Genomic DNA, 18,564 nt, shown 5'->3' on the forward strand with positions numbered 1-18,564 from the left:
AGCTATACTTATGTTTATTGATAAAATAGAATTACATACCTATACAAAAAAAAACTCAAAATGTAATATACGCATTTATTGAATGGCAACTTTACACTCCATTTTTTATTATTGGAAATAAATAACTGAAATCCGTTTCTTAAGTGATGTGTACAGATGGATATTCAGTTTTTTATCAACACAGAAATTACATTGTTTTTAAATACATAAATATATATACTACATATAGGATCTCCAGTATGCCCCCGATTGCGTAAAAAAATTTAACATGTCAAATAAAATGTTAATCAACTGCATCGAAAATTTGATATTTCTCCATTTAACAGCACAAAAATACATAATTAGAAAAGTTTTCATGTCCCTGGGTAATACTCAACGAAAACAAAGAAAGAAAATGGTAATTATAAGAGTCCGTGTTCGAAATGATCGAACTGAATCATTGAAGACCAACTGTACAATAAAATATAATATAAACATTTTTTTTAGTCTTAAAACAATAAATTTCAACACTGAGTGATAGCTCTTCTAAAATTATTGATTGAAATTTTAGGTCCAAATGTTAAGCTGTCCTGTATTTGTTGCATATATCAGTCCTTGACCTGAGATGGGTAGCCAACGAATACAATTAACACTCTTATGACTTGTAGCACGCTCGTCTGTACCTCTGTCAATTTGTCTCACAAAAGGTAAATGATCACCGGGTGTATCTTTCTCCTCAATTTTGAAGATTGACGCCATCATCCATCTATCGTTAGGCAATATAGAAACTCTACGGGATGCTAAACCTACTACAAGATGTCTACCCAATGGCGATAATGACACAGATACTGCATTATGAACAAAACTAGTAGTATATAAGCATTGTCCCAAAGTTTCCCACCTTAAACTATAGACGCCTGTAAAACAAAAAGAAACTCTATAAGATTTGGGTATTGGCGTATAATATTCATATTCTAATATTGAAACTAAAAACCATTATATAATGGGTATGGTCCGTATATCGCCGAGAATTTCAGAGCTGTTACTAGTGGTTTTCAATGTCTCAGGTAACCTGCTCCATATATACAGACCACTTGACACTTGTCATTAATCAATAAAATTTTTCTTTGACAGAATTTTGGAGGTTATAAATGATTAATCTCTTTTAATTTGTAAACTGAAAGTTCTTGATGGCTCTGAAGGGTATTTGTTTCATAATTAAAATAATAAAGTTTTTAAGTGTTAGATGTCATGAAAAATGGTCATAAACAATAATCTGAAAATTAAAATGACAACTACCAAGACGAGTGGGCGTGGTTACCGAACCTAACCAGAACAAAAGTACGGTTGCTCTGGTGACAGATAACTCACTGGAGTTTGAGGAAATAGTCACTGCTTTTTGAGGATTTGATATATACGGACCACCAACTTACTAACCAAGGTGATATACGGGCCATACCCAATATCTATATAATATTTTTACTACTCCATCACCCAGTTGCAGTTCATTAAAATTTAATGGCACTTTTGTAACGAGAACTCAAAAGCTTCTGACTTCACGTAAAAAAAAATCGGAGAATATAACTACATCTAGTCACAATAATCCTTGAAACAAGCATCTACATTTTGAGACAGATTCATCATCATTAAAGAAAACCAAAGTTAAAAAATTATAAGAATGTAACCTTACCCAATCTATTGGTTATATTTAGATATCCACCAGATGGCAATAGGGTGACAAGTATAGACCCATCTGATGCTATGTCAACACTGGCGTCATTATGTATTTTACATTCTCGGACAACTAAATTCTTTAATGCTGTAATGAAAACATTATTTGACATTGGATCACAATAAAACTGCATTCGAAATACTCACGATCGTGAATCTCAGGTATGATTGAATCTGAAATATCCCACACTTGGATCCTATGATTTGGAGTAACTGTAGAAATAACATCACTGTCATAAATGTGTTCCCTCTGTTCTAAGTCGGCATCGAACGGATTCAGAGTTGCATATAAGGGATGCAGAAGTCTTGGTCTTAGAACACCCATTGGGTTATATACAGATACTGATCTAAGAGCAAGCCTTCGCATTATTCGAGGATAAGAAGAGCTACTACTTGCTCCTGAAGTAGGATTGTTATCTGATTCAGAATTATCCACTGAAGGACCCATATCTGCAACTGAAACATCATTCACTTGAACCGTTGGTATCCTCCATTGCCTAAAAAAATACTCATTTTCAGAAAGGTACTCACATGGTTATGATCATATACATTATATTTATTTGTAGAGTGAGCTTTCCGAATTAGACATCTATTAGGTCAATTTAAAAGTCCCCGGTCTGATGCACAGATGGCGGTGCTAGTATTAAATCCATATGATTTTTAGTAAGTAACAACCTTAAAACGATACGTGTCAAAATTTGACAGCAGTTCGACCATTAGTTTGTGAGATATTGCATTGTGAGTGTAGCTACTTTTGTTATTTGAAAAAAGGTGGATAAAAAATACAGTTGAAGCAAAATCTTGGCTTGATGAAGATTTTCCGGGGTCTGCACCAGGAAAATCAACCATCATTGATTGGTATGCTGAGTTTAAAAGTGAAATAAATGAGCACCGAACGAAGACGGCGAACGCAGTGGACGCCCAAAAGAGGCTGTCACCGACGAAAAAATCAAAAAAGTTCACAAAATAATTTTGAATGAATGTAAAGTGAAGTTGATCGAGATAGCAGACATTGTGAAGATATCATCTGAAAGTGTACATCATATCATTCACGAATATTTGTACATGAGAAAGCTGTGTGCAAAATGGGTGCCGCGCGAGCTCACAACCAATCAAAAGCACCAACGTGTTAATGATTCTGAGCAGTTTTTGAAGCTGTTTAAGTGCAATAAACCTGAATTTTTGCGTCGATGTGATAATGGATGAAATATGGCTCCATCATTTCACTCCGGAATCCAATCAACATTCATCTGAGGGGACTGCACACAATGAACTGAATCCAAAACTACTACTACTAAAAAAATGGTATCGAAAAGTTTGAAGATTGCTATAATCGCTGTATCGCACTCGAAGGCCGTATGTTATGAATAATAAAATCGAATTTTGCCAAAAAAATGTGTTTTACTATGGTACACCGGGGACTTTCGCTTTTTTTCGATTGGCCTGTTAGAATGAATCGAAACATTGCATATTCAAAAAAGAAAGCTTTTTTTACCTTGCACTTTCCAAAGGATCAGAACTGTTTGATGTGGTTGCACGTGATCTTAAATAGGAAGCCATCTGGGTGGATAACCCCCTTAAAGCTCTACTTAGAGGAGAACCATATGAACTTCTATCTTCCGGAGAAGCAATATGATCGAGATTACTTTCCCTCCATGGGCCAGTTCCCGGAGTGGATCCACTCGCCTGTAAAACAATGTTTTTTGAGTCACCCTGTAGAATGAACTACCAAATTCAGTATTATTTATAAAATGGTAAAAAATAACAGAAACGTTAGAAATGAAAAAGAAAAATTTACCTGAGGTTCTGCACTTTCCGAACTTCTGCTATTTCGTTCTGCATTTCGATCTCTTTCTGAACTCCTGCTATTGGGCTCAGAGTTTGAATTCACTGTCCGATTAGTATCTGCTGGGAAGGGGTTTCTAGAATCACTGGTTGGCGATCGACCACGACCTGTCCGAAGTGACAGCAGGTTTCTTGGATTATGCGAACGAGCCGTTGGATCGAGAGGAGAAGCATCAGACCTGTGTGTTATTAGTGCTATGTCACGATACGGATTGAAACCATAACTACGGTTTGCCCTATCTTCTGATGATGAAATTCCGTCAACATTTTGTGGAGACCGTATTTCTTCATTTCGGTTCGAAGCGGTTGGACTCAGGGTTCTATTTCTTCCCGCTGTCAGATAAGCATTGATGAGTTGATCTGTTGAATTTCTTCGTCTAGTGCGCGGATTAGTATTATCGCTTTGTGTAGGGTTAGTGTCAGAATTTTGCGATGTTTGTGTTGACTCCTGCAGCCTCTGTCTTCTATTCAGATAAAGACAAGCATTGATTAGTGGACTGCTAGTGCTTGCTGTATTTCCCATAGATGAACTGCTCCCGGCCTGTCTACTTTGTTGGGAGCTTGATGCGGTAGATGTATTGGTATCTGCCTGTGTTCTTTGTCTTCTAGCCAGGTAAACACATGCATTAATAAGTGGACTATTATTAGAAGATGCACTGCTGCGTTCTCTAACCATTGTTTGCCTACTACTATCCCTATTTGTTCTTTCCGGAGTTTGAGGCGTAGTTGATGTAGCACTTCTCGCAGTAGATGATTCGTTATTAGCAGACCTTGTCAAATGCACAAATTGTCTAGATATTGATCCGGAACGAAAAGCCTGAGGACGAACATAACCTCTAGGAGAGTTCGCCAAATTTGATTGAAAATTGGAAGAGTATGCGCTGACCATAAGACGTAAAGTTCGTAAACTTTGAACGAAATTGTTGCAATAATTTCTGTACTGCCTACAACGTATCATAGTTGAACATGTTTCAGAAATCCTTGTAGCTAGTATTCGTCTCTCACACTCTAGATTAACATCTGAAAAAGATGATCATTTCAATTGCAATGGCTAATTAACGAAGCTAAAGGAAAGCATTTCAGGTTTTGAGAATGGATTTATAAAAATTTTTTTTTACACTTTCTGTATTATTTATGTTTTATTACGAATTCTCAGGAAGGAAGGAATTATTTCTTCAACCTGATTATTGTGGTAAATTGGTTAATACCATATGTAGTTCTTGAGACAACTTTTAGGATGTCCAAATACAAGTTTATAGCTGGGTATCTCAAATTCCCAGATAAATATCTGCTTGTTACTAATTTGACTGGACTACATAAAAATCTTAGCAATACTGCGGCCAAAAATTCAAGTTGAAGAAGTTATTCCTTATGGGTATTACGCTTACTTCACTAAAAATGATAAGGAAATAACAAATAATAAATATATAGGGTGTGGTCCGTATATCGCTGGGAATTGCAGAGCGGTAACCAGTGGTTTTCAATGTATCAGGTAACCTGCTTCGTATTTATGGAACGTTTGACACTTGTCAATGGTCAACTAAGTTTTTCATTGACAGAATTTTGGAGGTTATAAATGGTTGATCTCTTTTAATTTGTAAATAACTGATAGTTCTTAATGTCTCTGAAGGGTATTTGTTTCATAATTGAAATAATTAAGTTTTTGATTGTTAGATGCCATGGAAAATATTCATAAACAATTATCTGAAAATTAAAATGACAACTACCAACCGGAGTGGGCGTGGTTACTGAACCTAACCAGAATAAAAGTACGGTTGTTCTGGTGACAGATGACTCACCAAAATTTGAGGAAATAGTCACCGGTTTTTGAAGAATTTGACATATTCGAACCACCAACTTACTAACCATAGTAAACAAGGTGATATACGGACCATAATCATAATTGAAACTTACCTGTAGTAGGTGCTAAAGAGTTGATTGTATACAGCAACAGCAAATCTGAGATCATCATGGCAAGCTGTAAAACGTGCTGCATTCGGGTTCTCATTTCCGATGACATTAAAACACCTCCATTTTGATCTAAGTGAGAACTTATTCCATCTATAATGAAACTCAATATGTTTCTTTCATAAAACCTTTCAATCCCATGCCTCATCGAAGTAGAAGAATCAATTCTATAATTTCTGACCACGTTAGCGTTAAAAATATTTCCTATCAATCTGTTAGTTCTAGCGATGCTCTCTCTCAACCTTAGAGCCAGATGGTGTTCCCCCACTTCATGAACAACTCTCCTTGGATTTGCTGACAAGAAATCCGGATAATGTGAGAATCTTGAATGGTCATCTATCAACGACTGGAGTCTTCTATCCATTCTGATCAAAGTGAATACATTTATTTCGGAGAATGTATGTATAGATGGAAAAGAGGTAGATGAGGAACTTGTACTTCTTGTATTCCTAACAGGTCTTGAACCTCCGGATTCTCTAGGTCTGTTCAAACGGGAAGGGGGGTAAGTTTTGCGAGGTGATCCTCTGCTTCTAGCAGAACCTTGACTGGAGTTTCCTTCACTGGTTGAAGTACCTGGTTCTGGATCACATGATGGCGTAGGATTGTTGGTATCTGCATTGTTTTGTACATCTAAAGGATTTGAATCGCTTATTCTTGTACCAGCCATCATCTGGCGTACACTGGACATACTAGTGCTCCTACTTTCTCCTGATCTACTTCTCACATATGTTGATAGTTCAGCCAGCAATAACCTCATCAACTGAAGCTGCGACACTTCTACCATTGCCCTATCAATTTTTTCGATAGACTCAACTTGCCTATGAAGCAATCTGGATTGACTTTGAATATGAGACAGTGTTAGATGAAGAGAATTCATCAGTGGTGACATACTTTCATTCAAATTGGAAGATGGACCGGGAGAATCTGAGTTTCTTGGGTAAGTGTGATCTGATGTGGCGTTATTTTGACGGATATCATACCCTAAAATAAAAAAAATGTTAAAATTTCATCTCTTGGGAATGGATTTTTATTAAACTAGAGGCTACTCATTCTAAATTTATTATTTGGATATATTGAATAAAAAATTGCTAAGTTCAAGAAAAACCTTAAGATAAAAGTGGCGACTTTTGAAGGGACCAACCTTCTTGGATTTTAATGGTGTTGGTCCTTTTCACTTGTACCGCAGCGTTTTTCATGGCGCTTAAGTCGTCTTTCTGTCAATATCGTTTTGAGGTTAATGAAAATCGGCTAAAAGACTCTTGACAGAACAAATGACATTTTTAAAATGATGCCGTTGATTGGTCAATTCTTTTTCTAGCGCCACCTTAAGGAAGAAAAAGGAAAAGCACCTATGTCGAGCCGAATCTAAGCAGTGAACACACCAGTATTGTAAACATCTTAGGTGACACTCATGTATTTCCGATAATTCAATTAGCAGACGGCCAAAAAAATACAAATTGGTCGTAGAGTAGAGTATTCCACTATAAAATAAAGTTACCTGTTGTATTAGCGTTTCCTTCTAAACCACTGCTCTCTGTTCTTTGGTCTCTAACGAAAAACGAAGAGTCATTGAAACTAGCCGTAGGAACAGGTGCATCTTCTCCGTAGTCAAGAGGCTCATTCTCAGGCAACACTTCCACAGACGTTCTTAAATTCCTCAAAATCCCTTCGGACTGATTCATTAGGTGTTCGAGTCTATTGGAAAAATTGCTCAACATATTCGACATTTCACCTGGGCGATCAACAGTTCTTATGTCTCTGGCATTGTTCAAACTTGTCTCCAGATCTTGAACTATGTTACTATACATATTGCCAATTCCTAAAACAATTGAAATTATTTTCCAATTTAAGAAAGATTTATTTAAGAAAGAAAGGGTGTTTTTTTTAGAGCTATAGAACTTTAAATTGCAATAAAACAACGATGGACTATTCGATTGACATGAATTTTATTTATTCGCAAGGTAATCTTGTGGCATTACATTTTAAATATGATTTCTGGCATATGACCGCCACGGCTGGCTCGGATGTAGTTCAATCTGGACGTCCAATTTTAGATTACTTTTTCCAACATTTGTGGCCGTATATCGGCAATAACACGGCGAATGTTGTCCTCCAAATGGTCAAGGGTTTGTGGCTTATCCGCATAGACCAATGACTTTACATAGACCCACAGAAAGTAGTCTAGCGGTGTTAAATCACAAGATCTTGGAGGCCAATTCACAGTTCCAAAACGTGAAATTAGGCGGTTACCAAACGTGTCTTTCAATAAATCGAATTTGGCACGAGCTGTGTGACGTTGAGCCGTCTTGTTGGAACCACAGCTCCTGGACATCATGGTTGTTCAATTCAGGAATGAAAAAGTTAGTAATCATGGCTCTATACCGATCACCATTGACTGTAACGTTCTGGCCATCATCGTTTTTGAAGAAGTACGGACCAATTATTCCACCAGCTCATAAAGCGCACCAAACAGTCATTTTTTCTGGATGTAACGGTGTTTCGACATACACTTGAGGATTAGCTTCACTCCAAATGCGGCGGTTTTGTTTGTTGACGTAGCCATTCAACCAGAAGTGCGCTTCATCGCTAAACAAAATAATGGACGTAGTGCGCGATACGTATTCCGCACAGAACCATTATTTTCTAAATAAAATTGCACTATTTGCAAGCGTTGTTCAGGCGTGAGTCTATTCATGATGAATTGCCAAACCAAACCGAGAATAAATCACTTGACAGCTGTTAAATCGGTCGCCATCTTGAACAGTAATGCCAACTTAAAGTTATATACCTCGAAAAAAAACACCCTTTATAAGTACAGTGCCCATCAATGATACAAACAAGACTCTAAAAGATCACGACTTACCTATATTTTCTGGATCGATGGTGGGGAGGTTTGGAGGAGGATTGAAAGGATGAAATCTGTCAGTAGGGTTAGGTTCAGATCTTTCCGATGTGAGAAAAGGATCATCTTCGGAGTTGGGGAGTTCTGAAAAATGTATAACTTCATCCCTGCCAAAGGTGCTAACTACAACTGGAGCAGGAGTTCGACTGGACCTAGTAGTACCTACTGGATCAGCACGTCGACGATATACACGATCTGGAGTACGACTACCTACTCCTTCAGAACGTACAGCCATTCTAGGGGCTGAAATGTTATTAATATAATTAAAAACAGAAAACATTTGAAAGAAATCTATCACATATTAAATATCAAGAAAAAAGCACTGGCGTGAAGTCAGGAACTTTTGAGGAGCGCTGGTTGCTTGTTCAATCATGCACCCTTGGAGACTACAGAAATGTATATAGATGTGAGACAGTTTCTTTCAGTACTAACAACACACAATTCATTATCAACAGCACTTTGACCACAATTTTTTCAATCTCTACATGTTCTGATCTGTTTCAACAATTATTCCTCGTTTTTGCTTATCTCTGTATATGTCTTCATCATATAAGAATCTAGGGTAACTACATTATAGACTTATAATGGTGGCCGTGTTTTTTCTTTTGTTCCAAATCACCATATAAGGTCTTGGAATGTATAGACGATGCGGCTTGAAATGTTTGAGCACCTGATTTTGAGGCACAGCAGTTGGTACACTACCTTCCCCAAGTAGTCATATCGACAATATCGACATATGAGGAGCATCCCGTTGAGAGATATTGTACAGTTTCTTCAACACCATTGCAAAGCCAGTAAATTTTCTGTTTAAAATTTTTTTCTATCAGGTGCTTACCTGTAAATGCTTTATCTGGGAAAAATTCCATTTCTGTGCAAGTTAAGCTGCACATTTCATTGTTCTCGTCTCTCCTTCTGAAGTACTTTTTCTTGAGGTCCCTATTGGCAGCACAACTTGCTTCAACTTCCTCTGCTAGAGACTATGCCTGTCTTGCTCCAGGAGACCCCACTCCGGAAGAGGTTTCTGAGGCTTTTTTATTAGTAGACGCTTATCCACAATGTAATGGATCCTCAAAAGCTCCTAACCTCAAATTGGTTCTTCTCTGATGATTTTTTTTCGATATTAAGCTTGAAATTTCTATTTGGGTAATTCTGATGACACACAGTCGAAGAGTTGAAAATTTATCATGTACACAGACGACCGAATATGAGAAACGTGATCGTCATCAGTGACGAAATGATGATCGGTTCGAAAAATTAGCGTTCAAAAGTTTACTTACTCGTTCTAACTTCTCTGGATTGTTCTGTCGTTCTTCTTGCTGGAGTAAAAGCAGATATGCTATCATGCATTCTTCTTTCTCTTCTAGCTTGAGAATAGATAGTTGAGTTTGTGGTTCCAGTACTAGTGCTCCCAGCTGGATTTGGTGGAGTGTCTTGTGAACTGGAAAACCTCAATGTTAATATTTGAATCATGTGAAAATTAGGTTTAACAGCAACTAAGAATGTTTTAGAATTGAGCAAGAAAGCTTCTCTTCAACTATTTCTAAATTGGACTATAGCCACTCAGTGCTTGCTAATTGAAACAGAAATATACACACCATTTCTGCAAAAAAAAACTACAAATTTTGCATTATGGTTATTATTTTCTCCTATCTCATAAAATATTCAAATTGCAATGATTTGAATATTTTCGGGACTTGCACCAGTGCGACAGTTTACATACATCAGAAGGGAATATTAATTCATTCTTAACTCGGAAAGCTAGGACTTTGGGGTAAGAAATATTATATGCAGTAGACAATCGTGAAAATACAGGTTTTCAATTTCATTTTTAAGTGCTACTATGTTTCTGACAATTTTTTTATTGGATTGCTCGATTTTTTCACCTAATAATTAATGGAAGGTGTTCTTCGGCTTGGAGAATCAATGCAGCACAACAATCAATTTTTGTACCAAATTTCGTGCAGATACCTGATAGAATGATTTTTTCGATTTTACATATTCCAAAATGTAAAAAGAAAATTTCAGGGGGGTTTGATATGGTTCAAAATGCCCCAACGATTCCAAATGTTTGTAATTGAAAATAAAAACCACAATTCGAGTGCACTAAACCATCTGCAGTAAATCAAGGAATCCAAACTGGCCAAAGAACAAAATTTTACACAATTTTATTTCTCTGCTTCTTACAGTAGTTGTAGTACAAAAATACATTTACAAAGACGGCTTCTACAAATTTGTTGTTACCGAGATAAACAGGCTGATAAGAAATTCCCAGACACTATGAAATTTGGCTATCCAAAATTTTCAGGGACAAGAAATTTCGAAAAATTTATTCATTCATTACTAGGAAATAGTTTTAGATCTATTCCTATTTATGGATCACAGAAGGAAGACGTGTACCACCAGAGCAGAATTCTGTACAGAAATTTCTAAACACAGAACCTCAAAACTACTATGTCATACGTTAAAAGTTGTAGATATCTACCATCGCCAATTTAACGAATTTAGATTCTAATGCAGAAAAAAATACGTAAAAACTCAACAAAGCACACTCAAACCTTTGTTTACCTTGAGCTGCTATAATTTGTTGAAAAATTAAAATTCGTCGACGGCGTTGGCGATGTTATCCTTCTAGTTAAGTCAGAAAAACTGTGGTAATGTTCTGATGATCTAAGATTAGACGCATCAGCATTCATTTCGTTAGTATTGGCCCCTGAAGAATCAACATCGTCAAAGAGACTTGTCACCCAGCTTTCCAAATTATTGATATTTTGGTAGCTATTGTTGCCACCTAAAATCAATTAAAAAACAACCACTTAGTGATGAATGAAGGTAATCCAAGTCAACTGGAATGAGATACTCACTAGGAAATGGGTTTCCACGTGATCTTTGGATATTTGTGTTAGCACCCGTTTGACTCTCTGGGGTTCTTGAGGACGCATTAATATCAGAACGGGTTCGAACATGAAAATTCATATGCAAAGGATTTCTTTCATCCTCTGAACTAGAAGAGTCCGAAGATGTGAAAATAGGTTCTCGACTGGGTTGTCTATTAAGTATTTGACCCATATTCCTATATCTGAGCCTAGCTCTTTCCCTACTTTCTCTAATGTTGTCCTCGAATAATCTAAAAAACACATTACATTATTCGAACTGTGCATGACCTCCTGAAAAAATCCCATTGTATTCTTCTTGTCCTTCTGAGGAACTCATTCAGAAAATAATGAGTTTGTTTAGAATAAATCCATTCATACCTTTTTACGATGATATACTCTGAAACTTATTTATTTACGTAAACCAAGTGAGTACAAACAAATCCTGTAATTCAATGCTTGAGCGCAAGTTTGGTACATTCAAAGCCTTGGAAATAATTAATCATAGTTTCGCACCTGAGGTGAGTTTCAAAATACTGTGCATACCTTTCAACAGAAAGTTCACTTGACGGAAAAAATTACAATTGAAAATATCAGATGAAATTCAAAATCTGAAATAATATTATAGTATAATCAAAATGCCCAACTTTTAAATTTTCTTCTACCATGTATATTGTGATTTGCACATTAAATAAATCTGCATATCTGGTGAAATCCTATGATACAGGGTGATTCACGAAGTGAAATAAGTTCATAACTTACATCAAAATGATGTCCATAAAAGAAACATTTGAATCATTATTATTACTAATGAAAACAATCACTTTTGTTTATGGCACATTTCACTTTTATGATTGTCTTTTTTTGAGAAATATTTATGCGAATTGAAAATAAAATTTTCTATAAACTTCACTGATTAATTCAAGGGAATATGAAAAACGTTTCAAATAGTCTATTAAGAACTAAAATAACCCTTCTGATGTAATTTCCATAGTTAGTGCTTTCCAGTTAGGTGCTTGTCACTAAGGGGCTTGGCGCACTAGAGCTTCACGCCCTTTCTATGACTGGAACACGCCACAACCAAACTGTCAAATTGAACATAAACAAACCAGAAAACCGAGTTTGGTATCAACAGTCTTAATAATAATTAACAGTCATGATAATAATTAACAGTCTTACTAAAAAGAAATTAAATTTGTAATAATTTTTTGCTCATATGGATGAATAAATTGAATTGAAATTGAATTTCTCTCTGACAGCTGTCAGTGCGTTAAGCCCTGAAAATTCCAGAGAAAAGGTAGCGCGAGTGCTTCACGCTCTGCTTACTGGAAAGCACTTATTGTGCTACAAGATCATCGAAAAAAACATACCAATGTTGATTTTCCACCAATCAATAAATCCTTACCGTATCAATACTTCCCTATCATTTTCTGGCACTCTAGATTGAATGAGTGGGATAAATCTTGCCCTTAATTTATCTTCCGCCTTTCTTCTCATGTGCATCATCATATTTTCAAGCGATGATTGCTCTTGTCCATGCTCTTGATCATCTGAGGATCTCGAGGTCCCAGGCCTTGGGTGGTTAACGGAAGACGAATGGGACATTGAATTTGCATCAGTAGGTTCGGCAGTGGATGTATTTAGAACCTGATCTGATAAAGATCTTGGAATTTCTAAAAACTCTATTATTTGCTTTAATGCTTGATCTTTATCACAATCGGTAGATCTTGCCGACTGATCCCTTGACGTCCCAGGTATGGCGCAATCATTACCTGATGTGCTTTGCATGTTAGCTCCCACATTATTTTCCGGATTTGTTTCAGTACTATTTGCTGACAATTCCTCAGAATCGGTATTACACACAAGATTTTGGGTAACATTTCCTACAAGTCGCTCACTTGAATTATCATCACCTTCTTGGGGAGCCCCTGTTGATCTTTGATCAGATTTATTATCATCGTCTTCAGTTTCATTGGTCAATGATGGTGAAGTGGAAGTAGAGTGCTCTGTTACATTTTCCTGTTGATTTCTACTTTCATTTCCTGCAAGTTCTTCATTCTGAGCACTTTGTTGTGATGAATTTCCAATTTCATTTCCTGCAAGTTCTTCATTTTGAGCACTTTGTTGTGTTGAATTTTCCTGTATTCCAGAATTGGCTCTATCTCTAGCCATTCTAGCCAGTTTTGCATTTATAATTTGATTTATGATCAATTCTGCATACTGGCGTTTTGTACCTACGAATTGTGTCACTGTGGAAGTACTTGGTTGAGGTGAATTACTCCTTGGTGGGGAATCACAACTATTTTGATTTTCACTGGGCTTGGGTTTTTTGGAAGGGATGTTATTATCAGGGGGTGCATCAATCTTATGTTTTCTTGATACTGAAGAGCTGCAGACGGGATTATTTGAAATATTTATATGCTGCCTCGTTTCCACATTTCGATTACTTTGACTAGAATTTTCCGACTGACTGTGAGCTGTTGAACAGGATGGACCTGAAGCAACCAAACTATTACATTCTCGTATTTGTGTCTCTTGTACGCTGCTACTCGTGGAACCTGAAGCAACAGATGCAATTGAACTAATAGATCCTTGTACTTGTGTCTCTTGTACGCTAGTACTTGTAGAACCTGAGGCAACAGATACAAATGAACTATTATATCCTTGTACTTGTGTTTCTTGTGAACTAGTGGCCATAGAACTTGTAGCAACAGTATTTTCCATTGGGTCCGTGCCTCTATCAATCTGAAAATAAATATCATGAGTTTAGTCGGAAAATTGTCGAAAAGCTTCCGGTTATTGGTTTTTCAAAAATGTCATCCATTTCAAAGATACTGACTTTTTTGACTTCACTCTTGAAATGGAACGCATTATATAGGGTTGGAACTACATATATAGAGGGGCACTACAGGGATATCGAAAACCGTTAAAGATACAGGGTGGCTTAAATTACAAAAAAGGTTGTGTTATTTAGGGATAAGTGTGTTGGTGTTAACAGATCCAAAATATCTCTAATGTTTCCCGAGATATCTCGGAAAAACTGAAAATCGAGATTATTTTTTTCTGTTCATTTGTTTCTGGAGATAACATCACGAGATTCGTTTTGTAGTCATTAACCAATATAGAGGTTCTAATGGTGTCAACAGATTTTTTCTGTTTTCTATTGTTTCAGAGAGGCGATAGTCAATTTTTTTCTTATGGATGCCATATTGGTTTTCCATATGAGGTGGAAAAATTACGAATTTACCAATGTATCACACTCTACAAAAATATCAAGTGTAGCTACACAAATTTGAAGAGTTGTTATGTGAAATCATCAATTGACTATCGCGTCTCTGAAACAAATCTGAAGACACCATTAGTATCTCTATATTGGATAATGGCTATAAATCAAATTTCGTGAATTTATCTTCGAAAACAAATGAGTTATACAGAAGAAAATTTGCATGAAAAAACCCGCAGGTTGCAAAGCGATAGTTTCAGGCGTTCTGAAGTTATGGCCGAAAGAAGATAATCTTCAACTGATGCACGGCGAAAAACCAATTTGCGTCTTTAAGTTCTGACAGAAACAGAAATCCCATCAAATTTGTATGAAAAAACCTAAAAGATCGCAAAGCGATAGCTTCAGGCGTTCTGGAGTTATGGCCGAAAAAAGATATTCTTCAACTGATGCACTGAAAAACTAAATTGTGTCTTCTTTCGCCCATAACTCCAGAAAGCCTGAAGCTATCACTTTGCGACCTTCTGGTTTTTTCATACAAATTTGATGGGATTTCTGTTTTTGTCAGAACCTAAAGACACAATTTGGATTTTCGCAGTGCATCAGTTGAATAATATCTTTTTTCGGCCATAACTCCAGAACGCTTGGAACTATCGCTTTGCGACCTTCAGGTTTTTTCATTAAATTTGATGTAACTTCTGTTTTTGTTAAGAAAATCCTATCATTACATTTGGAATTTCGGAATAAAATGAACAAAACAATGAACTTCTGACTTAGCGCCCCCTATCGAAAGCAGCAAAAACAAATTTATCATGAGTATATTTTATCCTCAATCAACAAGATATTATCTCTTAGATGAGATCTAATTTGCTCAAAAATGTTGAGCCAAACTGAAGTTACAGTCACTTCAATCAGTCAGATTTCTCCCTTTCACCTACTCTTATTTGATGTCGTAAAATCGAAAGTGACAATTCAAAAAGATATAGAATTTTCCAAGGATTACAGTGATGACTTTTTTTCTTCAACTTTATATGAAACATTTTCGAGTAAATTCATTTTTCTACTCGACGATAGCTATTACGCCGCCTAGCGGTAGAGGTATGAACTTCAAAACAATTTCCAGTGTGTTTTTTTGTACACTTCAGTGGTAACAATTTTTACCGCAAGTCTCTACGATGAGTGGATCCTGAGATATAGCCGCTTACCTCGCTTATTTGCCCACCCTGTACATATACATAAACATCGTAGAGAAATATTTACCATAGCAGGAGGTCTATATAGTTGGAGATATCTTTGTACTAATCTTCCATACTGTCTCACAAGATTTCTATACGACATTGTAATATTTCTCTCTCTTTCAGGAACCCTGGATCGAGTTTCTCGTGTAACATTGTTTGAAAAGGACATTGAAGCAGCATTTGGCTGAAAATAAATATTTGACTAAATTCTTCAAATCGTTCATGATAACTTACTCTTACAGGAAACAATCCCCTTCTCAAAACTGGTCTATTGGATGCAATATGGTGTAGATGCAAGTGTCGAACTGGAACTTCTGCTGTACGTTCTGAGGACCTCACATATTCCCATCTACTGTGATTTGAGATACCTGTTATAAGCCTCTGTCCCAATTTGTCGAAAGCTACATAACGTACCTGAAAGTTTGAATTTAGAATTTGTACACAAACCATTCCAATTTTCTTCTTAATTTTTAAAACTGTTAGTAATGGTGTATCATGATATGTATGTATACATAAAAGTCTTGCCGATCTGCTTCCTAACAAATATTTCACTGAGTTCCTGTAGTCTTGTTAATTTCAATGTAAGAGTGTTTAATTTTGGTAATTTTTATCAAGCTTGATCTTTATACTATTTCTAAAGTTTTCAAAGATCATCTGATAAGAAAATAAGTTCTTTAATCTGAAAACTATTGATGCTTCATTATAAAAAAAATCCATTTACAATTTTATATTCAAGATATTGAAATAGATTCTTCTATATTCAACCTTAAAAAATAATGGGTAATATTATCAAGTCGGGAAGACTAAAGCAGCATAGCAACTGATTCTGTAAATATATTTATACATATTTCTCTTTTAGTTTTTAAAGATATGTTCATTACATTTTGAAAATCTATACATTCAACCTAACCTAAGTTGCAAAAATTCTAATTCTCATTTATTACTTTTTCCAGGACAACCAAACTGTAGGGGCTTTGATATTAATATACTTTGAAATATTCCAAAATTCTATAAAATATCTCTGAAAAATTTTCAACTACTTTATTTTTCAGTGGATTGCAAAACTTACTTTTTCCTTTATGTTGCTAGTACACACATGCCAGAAAGGTTCTGGTTCACTCCAGTCCCAGAAGTGCACTTCATTGGATGTTGCAATAACCAGAAACCTCTCTATTGGATGAAATGCTATGGAAGCAATGACAGTTTGTTGGGTTGCTATCCACAATTCACTGCCACCCTGGAAGCAAAATAGGTTTCAATTATTTAATTGCAACTAGCAACTGTTTGGAATTAATAAAACATACAATGTTTAGGAATATAAAACTTACACTTAGGTCCCATATTCTAACATGACCCCCTAAGCAACCAGAAGCTACAATTTGATTAGAGGTGGGGTGAAAAGCTATGCACCATGGAGTACGAGGGTGTCCCACAAGTGTGTTCAGATTCTTTCCAGTTCGAATATCAGTAATATAAATACTATGATTTCCATGAGTAGAGGCAACTTTAGTACCATCTGGACTAAATACCATGAGAAATGTTGATCTTGGCATTCCAGGAATATCACATCGCTAAAAAATTATTGTATTAAATAAAATCCAAAATAGTTCATACCTCTTACTAGCTCATCATATTTTTCTTTTTCTATAAGCAGCTCCTCAGCAATAAGTTCCCGATATTCTTTTGATGAAACGTTTTTCTTCAAACACCCTAGACTTCTTTCTTCCAAATTTTTTATTAAACTAGGAACAACACATCTTCTTTCTTCTTTATTTAAATTTCTCAAAAACTCTAGTTCTTCTGGGTCCATAGTGGAAGGAACTTCTTAATTTTCTAATTTGATACTGGTCATCTAAAATTTCAAAATAGATTGCTAAATTATTGATCAATATAATTATTTAGGCTACAAATTCGAACGGCGTTTTCTTATCAGTTATATTATACAAATGCTCTTCGATTAACGATCAATTCAATGCACAATTCTATGAAATTAAGTTTTTTGTTGAATTATTCCAACATACAAATAAGATGTCATAACAAAGCAGAGTTTTCAAACATGAGGTGTTTTTGAACTTATTGAAAGTATTAACAGTAATATAAGTAATTTACTTACAATAAGGATTTATTTACAGAAAATAAATCCAAATCTAATCTACTAAAATAGAATGAAAGCTTGAATATCAGTTATTATCACGTAACATTATGTACAACGTACATATATTCTATACAATCAATTAAACTGACAGAAAACTCAGGTCTCAGGTGACAGACGTATAATCATAAATGACAGTTAACCAAAAAAAAGTTATCAAAACACAACTACAGATATCAAATATTTCAAATCACAGATATTCAAAATCTTTGATTAATTTTAGATGTTGGCGAAATCGACCATAACAAAATTTTGAATTACTAATCGTTCTACAAATAAGGTTTAGGAGTTGCTTTTTCAAATATCTTTATATACTTTTATTTGAAGGATTCGGTCCGTATTTGTCCAGAATAATTTCCACGAATTTGATGTTTACAACAATAGATTTATAATGTGACTGTCAATAGCTAATTCACAAGTTAATGATTATTTCTTATTTACGTACGTAGTTTAGTTTCACTTTAAAAATCTGAAAGCGGATTAAAATATTTAAAATAGGGAGCATTTCAAATTTTCGCACTTACTTTATTAGTTCCAATGACGACCGCATGATATCGCTGAAAGCAGTGGTTCTTATTAGATTATTGATTTTATCATAATAGTTTCCATACATATATGGGCTGTGTTACTCACGGACCGCTTCTTAACGCAAAGCTTGT

General features: G+C 35.6%; 1 protein-coding gene across 3 annotated transcripts; it reads right to left on the minus strand.

Annotated features, from left to right (window-relative positions):
• Positions 1-61: 61 nt before the first annotated feature.
• Positions 62-18,029, minus strand: LOC123678778. Of its 3 annotated transcripts, none has more exons than XM_045615990.1 (18): positions 17,867-18,029; positions 17,375-17,605; positions 17,082-17,324; positions 16,823-16,990; positions 15,988-16,167; positions 15,776-15,937; positions 12,701-14,040; positions 11,287-11,549; positions 10,991-11,213; positions 9,703-9,863; positions 8,387-8,668; positions 7,022-7,342; positions 5,470-6,504; positions 3,509-4,575; positions 3,206-3,396; positions 1,858-2,207; positions 1,670-1,798; positions 62-896 (listed from the first exon to the last, which is right to left on the minus strand). In XM_045615990.1, exons 2-18 carry the CDS (start codon positions 17,561-17,563, stop codon positions 547-549), a joined length of 6,654 nt encoding a protein of 2,217 aa, XP_045471946.1. In that variant the 5' UTR covers positions 17,564-17,605; positions 17,867-18,029; the 3' UTR covers positions 62-546. The 3 variants fall into 3 exon arrangements, with proteins under 3 accessions (XP_045471946.1, XP_045471947.1, XP_045471948.1); XM_045615991.1 differs by having other exon boundaries at positions 15,994-16,167; positions 17,867-18,027; XM_045615992.1 differs by lacking the exons at positions 10,991-11,213; positions 11,287-11,549.
• Positions 18,030-18,564: the final 535 nt, after the last annotated feature.

The sequence above is a fragment of the Harmonia axyridis genome, chromosome 4 (genome assembly GCF_914767665.1).
Source record: "Harmonia axyridis chromosome 4, icHarAxyr1.1, whole genome shotgun sequence".
Lineage (NCBI taxonomy): Eukaryota > Metazoa > Arthropoda > Insecta > Coleoptera > Coccinellidae > Harmonia > Harmonia axyridis.

Coding starts and splice junctions, on each gene's coding strand:
- LOC123678778 (XM_045615990.1), bottom strand. CDS start 17,563: ATGGACCCAGAAGAACTAGAGTTTTTGAGAAATTTAAATAAAGAAGAA. Junction 8,669..9,702: donor ATCCAGAGAAGTTAGAACGA/GTAAGTAAACTT, acceptor ATAACATTTCAG/CCCCTAGAATGGCTGTACGT. Junction 7,343..8,386: donor CATCGATCCAGAAAATATAG/GTAAGTCGTGAT, acceptor CAATTGTTTTAG/GAATTGGCAATATGTATAGT.